Genomic DNA, 12,536 nt, shown 5'->3' on the forward strand with positions numbered 1-12,536 from the left:
TATTAAAAGTAAGGCCTCATTCCGACGTCCATGATTTTTCTTCTACGTCAAAACGTGGACTGTTGTCCATCAGTGACAACACACGGGCTGTACTCTGATGCCATCCTTGTGCCGTCTGTGATTTTCATGGACCCATAGACTTGAAGGGATGTTGTTGATTCGATCAAAAAACGGACATGTATCTGTGATTTTTTTTTTGTATACCACATAGTCCACAAAAGAACACGGTCATTATTATGGGTATGTGTTTTTTCTGTAAGAAACACAAAACACATAAGTGACTCACGAACGTCTGAATGAAGTCTAAATTGAGGTTTCCCTTTATCAAAACGTATTATCTATCCACAGAATAGGTATTGACTGATCGCTGGAAGTGCCTCTGATCAGGATATAAGGGGTATCTAATCCTGCTTAGGTTGGGGGCCACAAAACCGTTGGATTTTTTTGAGACTTGCTTGTCGTGGTACCTCGCAGATCCTATTCACTTGCATTGTGCCGTGATGTAGCAACGACATACAACTTAGAAAGGAAACACCAGCCCCAATGCTCCGGAAGAGTATGTGCTTGAGGAAAGGACTGAAGTCCTGGCTTACTGTGGACGAAAACCTCAGCATCGGAAAAGACAAAGGGTAGAAGTTCTGTACAATAAGTGAATTTTATTGTGATCCAGTAAGAATCAAATCAAGGCCTGCACTTAGCCACATCTACTCTAAGCCTGGCTCTTCTCACATACAGATGTTCTTAACGAAGACCATTGTTGGTCGAACTGTTGGACCATTTCTACTTCTTGACGGTTCAAAATAAAATTCAATTACTGCAGCAAGAAGTTCTACCCTTATTAGTCTTTTTCAGAACATCTGCATACAACAATCTTAGACTGTGCAATCCGTGTCAAGGCCAAAGTCACCATGTAACCCCAGCCTAAAATAGAATCACTCTACCGAAAGTAAGGGGATCGGCGGGCATAGCCGATTGTAGCTCTCGGTTATCTGACTCTTATCATCTAACTCTTATCATCTAACCTTTGGATCGATGATGGGAAAACCCTAACTAAGATCTTGATTATAAGTGGAAAATAACTTTTGGTAAGTCTAGACTCGTATTTCCCAGAAAGTGAGTTGCAGGCTAGATCTCCACAGTGGAAGTGACATTTCCTTGCGTTTTCTCTTCGCGGAGACGTTCTTGGGGGGTATCTCCTTCTCCGGGTTGTCTGTACCTGTCATTTACAGCTTGTGTGGGTAATGATCTCAGCCGGTGAGCTCACTTCAGAATAACATCTCACTTTAGGGCCGCGTTGACCTTGGCCTTTGTCTAAACTTGTGAGGGAACTTGCTTGAAGATAACTTGTATGATGGTGGTGGGTGGCCTGCAGCACCATGGTGGTTGGCTGGTAAGTCCCCTCCGCCAGCAGTGACAATGTGTCTTGTCCCAGCAGTGGAGGCCGGATTTATTATTAACTTCAGAGTCAGGGTTGGGTATTACACTGGGAGCACAGTACTGCTGGTGGGTGGAGAGCTGCTCTACAAAGGGGTGGAGATCCTCACTGCTGTTTCCACAGCTCCACTTCCCTGTCTGGGAGAATTCACTGTGTTTGCAAGTCACAATTGAAAGGAAGCACCATGGCTTTTTCCCTGGCTTAGACATGTGATTTGTCCTGACGACTATCCCAAAAAAGGATTGTGAGCTCTCTCCGCAGTCCTTTCTCCCTTTCTCCTCCTCTCTGGATATATATTATTTGGAAGCAGCCTCATCATGATTGATAGCAGTAAAAAGCAGCCGGGTTTCACCGAGATTATACCTGCTGGGGATTTTGATCCATTGAAAGACAAGGAATGCCTTGATGCAAACAACCAGAAAAGTCTGAAGGAAGGTCAGTACTCAGTAGCTTGTGGTGGTGGCTGCTGGAGGGGGATGCATTGCTATGCAGACATGATTTCAGCCGGCTTGAGCCATTTCCAGATGAGAGTGCGGTTCCAGTGTGTGTCTGCAGTGTCCGCAGCCGTGCACCGTACATCTGTGCTCTGCATCACTAATGCCTGCCAAAAGGACCCAGAGCCCGGCACTGGCCGCCAGGCACTGGCCGCCAGGCACTGGCCACTGTCCGCCAGGCCCTGCTGTGCCCTGGGGCATAGGAGTACTTAGGATGATTATGGACTTTCTCCTCTGCTTCCTAATGGTCAGCAAAGTGGCTTTAATGGATTTGTATTAACTATTTCCTCCCGGCTACAGTCACATATTATTAGTCAGTAATTAGTTTCTTCATAACCTCATCCTTGATTAAGTTCAGTCAAATTGTCCCCAAATCTGGACATTGTATATTGTCCACAGACTGGTACGGTACGGTGCGCTCAGCGGTGTCATGGCCATCACATTACACCTTATATTCAGCACAAGCTGTATTAACATTCATAAAGTATCTGCATAATATATATATATATATATATATATGTGTGTGTGTATATATGTATATGTGTGTGTGTGTGTATGTGTATATATATATGTGTGTATATGTATATGTGTGTATGTGTATATATATATATATATGTATATATACATTCGTGTCTATATAGGTGTGTGTATGTATATGTGTGTGTGTGCATGTGTGTATATATATGTATATGTATATCTGTGTGTGTGTATATATGTGTATATGTGTGTATGTGTATGTATATATATATATATATATATATATATATATATATATATATATATATATTATATATACGTTCGTGTCTATATAGGTGTATGTATGTGTGTGTGTGTGTGTGCATGTGTGTATATATATGTATATGTGTGTATGTATGTAATGTATACATACACACACCTACATATATATATATACACCTATATACACATACCTATGTACACATATATGCACATGTATGTATGTATATACACCCACACATCTATATACACACACACATATATATATATATATATATATATATATATATACATACATACATAAACACACATCTATATAAACACATATACGCACATCTATATGTACACACACATGTATATATATATATATATATATATATATATATATATATATCCACACATACATACACATACATGCACACACATACTATATACTGTGTATACACACACACACACACACACACACACACACACACACACACACTTGCACTATAAATAATAAGGTCCATTTCAGGTATGACTGTGAGCAGGGTCCATGATGGTTATTGCCCGGTGCTGACTCTGCGGTGGGGTTACCTGCAGTCCAATATATAGCCGCCGGTAGCACATGGTGATAACAGGACTAGTTGTGCCGGAGGACAAACTCTCCTCTGCACACCCGTGAAGCTCGGCCCTCCTACATCTGCACTTACACTTAGTGACTCAGGCCCTTTCTATGTTGTTGTGGCTGCTGTGCTGTGTAGAAGGTGCACAGGGCGTCCCAACCTGGTCTATACACAATGCTTGGGATGACATCACCCTCCATCTGTCTTGTGCTGGCGGCCTGTATGAGCTCACCACCATGCTGTGGCCGCAGGTCTAGGTGGAATCATTGCCTTTGCTTTATGAGGATACAAACTTCCTCCTCTGCTTCATCTTCTCATATTAGTGTTGCTCCATTTGTTTCATCATGTTTGTGTTATGATTTTGCAGGATCTTTCTTCCTGTAGAGCTGAGATGAGGTTGTCAGATGTCACCATAATCTAACAATAATGAGCTTTATATAGCGCCGACGTATACCACGGTGCTTTACCATTAATGAAGGTTTCCACTTTATTTTTTTTAGTTTATGGCAAAGTCTCGCAGTGTGTAATAAGAAAGTCAGCCACACTTACACTTTGCCGCTGTAGCGCCAGCTCTCCTTGCTGCCATCCCAGTCTTTGTTAGTACGGCTGCAGTGGTGACGTCACCGCTGCAGCATGAGACCACTGCAGCTGATCACTGGGCTCAACAATCATGCCAATCTAGACTGTGCTAGTTTTTCCCTATCTAATTTAAGAGCAGTATAATGTAGGGGCAGAGACCCTAATTCCAGCGATGTGTCATTTTCTGGGCAGCTTAGTGTCATGTTTTTTTAAATTATTATTATTATTTATAATTATAGCGCCATTTATTCCATGGCGCTTTACATGTTTTAATAAAATCATTGTTTTATCAGCAGGAGATTATCAGTCGATGGCTACTTGGCTTGCTGCCAGGTAGTCCAACTTTATCCTCACCACTGATTGGTAGGACATAAGGCTGTTTTTCAAAACTGCAGCACCCAGAAAATTGACATATCGCTGGAATCAGGGTCTTGGCCCCTGTATCTGGCTGCTGTAGGAAAAACCCGATGATAAAATCCCTTTAATATGGTTGTCTTGTATTAACCCCTTCATGACCCAGCCTATTTTGGCCTTAATGACCTTGCCGTTTTTTGCAATTCTGACCAGTGTCCCTTTATGAGGTAATAACTCCGGAACGCTTCAACGGATCCTAGCGATTCTGAGATTGTTTTTTCGTGACATATTGGGCTTCATGTTAGTGGTAAATTTAGGTCGATAATTTCTGAGTTTATTTGTGAAAAAAACGGAAATTTGGCGAAAATTTTGAAAATTTCGCAATTTTCACATTTTGAATTTTTATTCTGTTAAACCAGAGAGTTATGTGACACAAAATAGTTAATAAATAACATTTCCCACATGTCTACTTTACATCAGCACAATTTTGGAAACAAATTTTTTTTTTGCTAGGAAGTTATAAGGGTTAAAATTTGACCAGTGATTTCTCATTTTTACAACAAAATTTACAAAACCATTTTTTTTAGGGACCACCTCACATTTGAAGTCAGTTTGAGGGTTCTATATGGCTGAAAATACCCAAAAGTGACACCATTCTAAAAACTGCACCCCTCAAGGTGCTCAAAACCACATTCAAGAAGTTTATTAACCCTTCAGGTGTTTCACAGCAGCAGAAGCAACATGGAAGTAAAAAATGAACATTTAACTTTTTAGTCACAAAAATGATCTTTTAGCAACAATTTTTTTATTTTCCCAAGGGTAAAAGGAGAAACTGGACCATGGACGTTGTTGTACAATTTGTCCTGAGTACGCTGATACCTCATATGTGGGGGTAAACCACTGTTTGGGCGCACGGCAGGGCTCGGAAGGGAAGGAGCGCCATTTGACTTTTTGAATGAAAAATTGGCTCCAATCTTTAGCGGACACCATGTCGCGTTTGGAGAGCCCCCGTGTGCCTAAACATTGGAGCTCCCCCACAAGTGACCCCATTTTGGAAACTAGACCCCCCAAGGAACTTATTTAGAAGCATAGTAAGCACTTTAAACCCCGAGGTGCTTCACAAATTGTTCCGTAAAAATGAACAAGTACTTTTTTTTCACAAAAAAATTATTTTAGCCTCAATTTTTTCATTTTCACATGGGCAACAGGATAAAATGGATCCTAAAATTTGTTGGACAATTTCTCCTGAGTACACCAATACCTCACATGTGGGGGTAAACCACTGTTTGGGCACATGGTAAGGCTCGGAAGGGAAGGAGCGCCATTTGACTTTTTGAATGAAAAATTATCTCCATAGTTAGCGGACACCATGTCGCGTTTGGAAAGCCCCCGTGTGCCTAAACATTGGAGCTCCTCCACAAGTGACCCCATTTTGGAAACTAGACCCCCCAAGGAACTTATCTAGAGGCATAGTGAGCACTTTAAACCCCCAGGTACTTCACAAATTGATCCGCAAAAATGAAAAAGTACTTTTTTTTCACACAAAATTTCTTTTAGCCTCAATTCTTTCATTTTCACATGGGCAACAGGATAAAATGGATCCTAAAATTTGTTGGGCAATTTCTCCTGAGTACACCGATACCTCATATGTGGGGGTAAACCACTGTTTGGATGCACGGCAAGGCTCGGAAGGGGAGGCGTGCCATTTGACTTTTTGAATGGAAAATTAGCTCCAATCGTTAGCGGACACCATGTCGCGTTTGGAGAGCCCCTGTGTGCCTAAACATTGGAACTCCCCTACAAGTGACCCCATTTTGGAAACTAGACCCCCCAAGGAACTTATCTAGATGCATAGTGAGCACTTATAACCCCCAGGTGCTTCACAGAAGTTTATAACGCAGAGCCGTGAAAATAAAAAATAATTTTTCTTTCCTCAAAAATGATTTTTAGCCCAGAATTTTTTATTTTCCCAAGGGTAATAGGAGAAATTGGACACCAAATGTTGTTGTCCAGTTTGTCCCGAGTACGATGATACCCCATATGTGGGGGTAAACCACTGTTTGGGCGCACGGCAGGGCTCGGAAGGGAAGGCACGCCATTTGGCTTTTTGAATGGAAAATTAGCTCCAATCATTAGCGGACACCATGTCGCGTTTGGAGAGCCCCTGTGTGCCTAAACATTGGAGCTCCCGCACAAGTGACCCCATTTTGGAAACTAGACCTCCCAAGGAACTAATCTAGATGTGTGGTGAGCACTTTGAACCCCCAAGTGCTTCACAGAAGTTTATAACGCAGAGCCATGAAAATAAAAAATAATTTTTCTTTTCTCAAAAAAGATTTTTTAGCCCACAATTTTTTATTTTCCCAAGGGTAACAGGAGAAATTGGACCCCAAAAGTTGTTGTCCAGTTTCTCCTGAGTACGCTGATACCCCATATGTGGGGGTAAACTACTGTTTGGGCATATGCCAGGGCTCAGAATGGAAGTAGTGACGTTTTGGAATGCAGACTTTGATGGAATGGTCTGCGGGCATCATGTTACGTGTGCAGAGCCCCTGATATGCCTAAACAGTAGAAACCCCCCACAATTGACCCCATTTTGGAAACTAGACCCCCCAAGGAACTTATCTAGATGTGTGGTGAGCACGTTCAACCCCCAAGTGCTTCACAGAAGTTTACAACGCAGAGCCGTGAAAATAAAAAATCATTTTTCTTTCCTCAAAAAAGATGTTTTAGCAAGCAATTTTTTATTTTCGCAAGGGTAACAGGAGAAATTGGACCCCAATATTTGTTGCCCAGTTTGTTGTGAGTATGCTGATACCCCATATGTGGGGGTAGACCACTGTTTGGGCATATGCCGGGGCTCGGAAGGGAAGTAGTGGCATTTGAAATGCAGACTTTGATGGAATGGTCTGCGGGCGTCACATTGCATTTGCAGAGCCCCTGATGTGCCTAAACAGTAGGAACTCCCCACAAGTGACCCCATTTTGGAAACTAGACCTCCCAAGGAACTAATCTAGATGTGTGGTGAGCACTTTGAACCCCCAAGTGCTTCACAGAAGTTTATAACGCAGAGCCGTGAAAATAATAAATGTGTTTCCTTTCCTCAAACATATTTTTTAGCCCAGAATTTTTTATTTTTGCAAGAGTAACAGGAGAAATTGGACCCCAAAAGTTGTTGTCCAGTTTCTCCTGAGTATGCTGATACCCCATATGTGGGGGTAAACCACTGTTTGGGCATATGCCGGGGCTCAGAATGGAAGTAGTGACGTTTTGGAATGCAGACTTTGATGGAATGGTCTGCGGGCATCATGTTACGTGTGCAGAGCCCCTGATATGCCTAAACGGTAGAAACACCCCACAAGTGACCCCATTTTGGAAACTAGACCCCCCAAGGAACTTATCTAGATGTGTGGTGAGCACTTTCAACCCCCAAGTGCTTCACAGAAGTTTATAACGCAGAGCCGTGAAAATAAAAAATAATTGTTCTTTCCTCAAAAATTATGTTTTAGCAAGTAATTTTTTATTTTTGCAAGGGTAACAGGAGAAATTGGACCCCAACAGTTGTTGCCCAGTTTGTCCTGAGTACGCTGGTACCCCAAATGTGGGGGTAAACCACTGTTTGGGCGCACGTTGGGGCTTGGAAGGGAGGGAGCACCATTTGACTTTTTGAACGCAAGATTGGCTGGAATCAATGGTGGCGCCATGTTGCGTTTGGAGACCCCTGATGTGCCTAAACAGTGGAAACCCCTCAATTCTAACTTCAACACTAACCCCAACACACCCCTAATCCTAATCCCAACTGTAGCCATAACCCTAATCACAACCCTATCCCCAACACACCCCTAACCACAACCCTAACCGCAACACACCCGTAACCCTAATTCCAACCCTAACCCTAATCCCAACCCTAACCCTAATCCCAACCCTAACCACAACTGTAACCCCAACACACCCCTAACCCTATCCGTAACCCTAACCACAAGCCTAATCTTAACCCTATTTCCAACCCTAGCCCTATTTCCAACCCTAACTCTAATTCCAACCCTAACCCTAAGGCTATGTGCCCACGTTGCGGATTCGTGTGAGATTTTTCCGCACGATTTTTGAAAAATCTGCAGGTAAAAGGCACTGCGTTTTACCTGCAGATTTACAGCAGATTTCCAGTGTTTTTTTGTGCGGATTTCACCTGTGGATTCCTATTGAGGAACAGGTGTAAAACGCTGCGGAATCCGCACAAAGAATTGACATGCTGCGGAAAATACAACGCAGCGTTTCTGCACGGAATTTTCCGCACCATGGGCACAGTGGATTTGGTTTTCCATAGGTGTACATGGTACTGTAAACCTGATGGAAAACTGCTACGAATTCGCAGCGGCCAATCCGCTGCGGATCCGCGGCCAATCCGCTGCGGATCCGCGGCCAATCCGCTGCGGATCCGCGGCCAATCCGCTGCGGATCCGCAGCCAAATCCGCACTGTGTGCATATGCCATAACCCTACCCCTAACCCTACCCGTAACCCTAACCCTACCCCTAGTTCTAACCCTAGTTCTAACCCTAACCCTAATGGAAAACGGAAAAAAAAAAAAAAAAAAATTTCTTTATTTTATTATTGTCCCTACCTATGGGGGTGATAAAGGGGGGGGGGGTTTATTTATTATTTTTTTTATTTTGATCGCTGTGATAGAACCTACCACAGCGATCAAAATGTACTTGTAAGGAATCTGCCGGCTGGCAGATTCGGCGGGCGCACTGAGCATGCGTCCGCCATTTTGGAAGATGGCGGCGCCCAGCGAGGAGACGTACGGACACCGGGAGGATCGGTAAGTATGAAGGGGTGGTGGGGGGGTGGATCGGAGCACAGGGGGGGTGAATGCAAACAAGGAGGGAGCGGACAGGAGGACGGGGGAGCCGGCAGGCGGACGGAGGGAACCGGACCCCATAACGGAGGACTGGGGGGGCGATCGGTGGGTGTGGGGGGGGGTCACTTCAGTATTTCCAGCCATGGCCGATGATATTGCAGCATCGGCCATGGCTGGATTGTAATATTTCACCAGTTTTTTAGGTGAAATATTACAAATCGCTCTGATTGGCAGTTTCACTTTCAACAGCCAATCAGAGCGATCGTAGCCACGGGGGGGTGAAGCCACCCCCCCTGGGCTGAAGCACCACTCCCCCTGTCTCTGCAGATCGGGTGAAATTGGAGTTAACCCTTTCACCCGATCTGCAGGGACGCGATCATTCCATGACGCATACGCTGCGTCATAGGTCGGATTGGCACAGACTTTCATGACGCAGCGTATGCGTCAAAGGTCGGGAAGGGGTTAATACCCTATTTCAGAAGTGTTTGTGTCTGCTGGGGGCTCCCAAAATCTTTAATTTTGAGGCAAGCGTTTGTATTGCATCCATTTAAAGAGGACTTGTCATCAGGTCAAAAGTGACAAATTTTTGCTGTTGTGTTATGTCCATCGCTCCTTTGTTTATTTTTTTTTATTGAATCCGCCATACGGTTCCAGAGATATGGGCCTTTTCATTTATTGCAAATTTTTATGGTGTTTAACAAGGGAGTGTGGCTCACAGAATACTCTGAGGGTGTCGTTACACTGCTCTTCATTACTACAATGTGATCACCACCCACTTGGTAAAGAACATACCAATTAGCACCGAATAAAAAGCCCATATCTCTGGAACTGTATGGCAGATTTAAAAAAAAAACAAACTAAAACTAAAAAACAGAATACTCAGGGGAGCATGGAGAATAAAAAAAGAGGAAGAACTAGACTCTGTTGACCTGGTGTCAGGTCCTCTTAAAAGGGGTTGTCCACTATTTGAACCTTCCCATCTCAATCACCATGTTTGCCCCTGCAAAATATTAACACTTATACTCTGTTAGCGCCAGCACCATTCCAGCGGCTCTCCCGGGGCTCACATGACATTATGTCATGCAATCCCTGAGACCAATCAGCGCTGGCTTCACTCTCCTTGTCTTCAGATGTATCAGACATCACGATTAAGTGAGCAGCCAGCCGCAGATCTGACTTTCTCTTGATTCGTCTGAAGAGTGAGGCCAGCTTTGATTGGTCTCGGGGATCACGTGACATAATGTCATGTGAGCCCCGGGAGAGCCAGTGCCGACACCGCTGGAACGGCGCTGAAACTGGAGGTGAGTATAAGTGTTATTGTTTTACTGGGGTGAGAAACATGCTGACTGAGAATGGGTTGTCCGAGTAGTGGGATGAGTGCATGTGGGGCTAGTCCATGAGGGACTAGTCCATGAGTATCCCTTGTTGTCAATGAACGTCTGTAGTATTCCAGAGCTGGCGTAAATGCAGTACTTTTGCTACTACATTTTTTTTTACTATTTTAATCTATTTTATGTTGTTTTCTTCATCTATATTCATAGCAAGTTTCTATAAGGAAGTTTTCCATGAGGGACTAGTCCATGTGGGACTAGTCCATGAGTATCCCTTGTTTTCAATGAATGTCTGTAGTTTTCCAGAGCTGGCGTAAATGCAGTATTTTTGCTACTACATTTTTTGACTCTCTTAATCTATTTTATGTTGTTTTCTTCATCTATATTCATAGCAAGTTTCTAAATGTTACTGGTTGCCCGAAGAAACCGACAACAGGTTTTCTCTACTTTGCTGACGTGATCTCGCTGCTTTGCTCTCACATTATACCGCTCTCTGCTAACAGGAAACCATCAATATTTTTTATCTCTGCCATACGTGAACGAAGAAGGTGTCCCTATGTAAATCGAGATTGGTACATTATAGGGATTTATTTTTTTTAACAGTTTAAGAGTGGAATGTTAAACTCCGAAGTAGAAAAGTGGACAGTTCCTTTAAATTGCACATTCCGTTCTTTCTCATCTTGTCTGTGTATAATCGGTAATTGTTCTTCTTTGGTATTGGCCTCGTCTATGAGACGACGGTGATCTGCAAACTTTCCATCTGAAGGTTTATCAAGGGCAGCCTCTCTGCAGTGTCATTGTTCACAATGAGTCAGTTGTCTGTTTTCTCAGTTCTCCTATATAGAGTGCAATGAGTGGCCGTTGTGTATCCATACGTGATGTTCTATGGTTGCTGTATTCATTGTGAGAATCAGATGTGGTGAGGAGAATGTTAAACGTCTGGGTGTAAATGACGTGCAGGCGCTACATTTTTTTCTGATTCTATAGATTAAACTCTTTAAAACCTCCATGGTTCGCTGTTGAAGTAACCACAGCATGTTCCGTAGCGGATGTTGGGTGGTGTTGTCACCTGGGCTGTGGAGTCGGTAAGCCAAACCTCCGACTCCTCAATTTCCATGACTCCGACTCCACCAAAATGGGCTCCGACTCCACAGCCCTGGTTATCACCGCAGCATACAGAGGAAATTAGCTGCACGTATTTCTGCCGTGGTGCATGGCTACGGGGTTATACCGTGTGCCCTGCAGGATTCGGCTCGTCTTCGATGGCATCTTCTATACAGACCAAAAGATGATCGTTGTCGGCAGCACGTCTTCCCTTGTAAAGAAGGGTGCACCGGATATCTTGGTACCGATCATCGATCCCTACACGGCCGGCATCGGCCCGTCGACTTGTTATATCGTTGATCAATACTATAAAGTAAACCTCCTTAATTTCTTGAAATATCAAAAGATCTGCACCCTTTTGGCACCCAATATGGCGGGCGTATAGGATGGCATTCACTTTTTCCCAGGCTTCTCAGTGACAATTCCCACGCTCCTATACTGCTACGGCAATGGACACTCGGCAGTCAGGAGTCTGGGAAAGCTAGGTGACAGCCATGAATTAGAAGTGTTTGAGTTCCTGGACGGTGTACCTTCATGGCTCCTGTCAGCAGCCCACCATGTGGCAGGTGATTGTAGTATGTGGCGGCACTATGACCTGATCTGCTCATAAATGTATGGGTGAAAAAAGGAAGGTGATAAGAGTGCAGTGGGCAAGAGGCGAGGAATCGGTGTGAACGTGGCTACAAACACAAACGTCTATGCTAAAGCCTAACCGGGCCGTGCTAGCCGGAGGAAATGGCGGTACGAGGGCTCAGTCTGATTGATGTATAAGAGGGACCTTTCATCTTCACCCTGCTGCTCCACCCATGTCAGTAGGGCTGACGTAAGAACCGAGCGCTCATCAATGTCTGCAGGGACCAGCCTTTATCAGCCATGATCACTGGACAACCCCTGTATCACCTACCTGTAGGATAGGTAGTAACTTGTTGATTGAGGGGCCATCCCGCCGCTTGGGCCCGCACCGATTGGCAGAACGGGGAACTTTTATTCCTGTTGCAAAATGGAGTGACAGGTCAGATATCCGGCGGCCTCTCCATTC

At 44.0% G+C, this 12,536-nt stretch overlaps 1 protein-coding gene and 1 long non-coding RNA gene across 4 annotated transcripts in view; one reads left to right on the plus strand and one right to left on the minus strand.

The window, feature by feature from the left end:
- Window positions 1–12,536, plus strand: part of MRTFB (myocardin related transcription factor B) — a 149,792-nt gene that overhangs the window by 53,531 nt on the left and 83,725 nt on the right. Inside the window, exon 1 of one of the 3 annotated variants that reach the window (XM_077275162.1) lies at window positions 1,544–1,870. The exons of the other annotated variants lie outside the window; for them this stretch is intronic. Within the exon in view, the coding sequence (XP_077131277.1) occupies window positions 1,753–1,870 (118 nt within the window). The 5' untranslated portion in view covers window positions 1,544–1,752. Of the gene's footprint in view, window positions 1–1,543; window positions 1,871–12,536 lie in introns of those variants that run through there. 3 annotated transcript variants of the gene reach the window in all.
- LOC143786003 (uncharacterized) overlaps window positions 1–12,536 on the minus strand; it is a 67,427-nt gene that overhangs the window by 53,512 nt on the left and 1,379 nt on the right. Inside the window, exon 2 of the long non-coding RNA XR_013218198.1 lies at window positions 12,402–12,487. This is a non-coding gene — a long non-coding RNA (uncharacterized LOC143786003). The remainder of the gene's footprint in view (window positions 1–12,401; window positions 12,488–12,536) is intronic.

This window comes from Ranitomeya variabilis, chromosome 7 (genome assembly GCF_051348905.1).
Source record: "Ranitomeya variabilis isolate aRanVar5 chromosome 7, aRanVar5.hap1, whole genome shotgun sequence".
NCBI lineage: Eukaryota > Metazoa > Chordata > Amphibia > Anura > Dendrobatidae > Ranitomeya > Ranitomeya variabilis.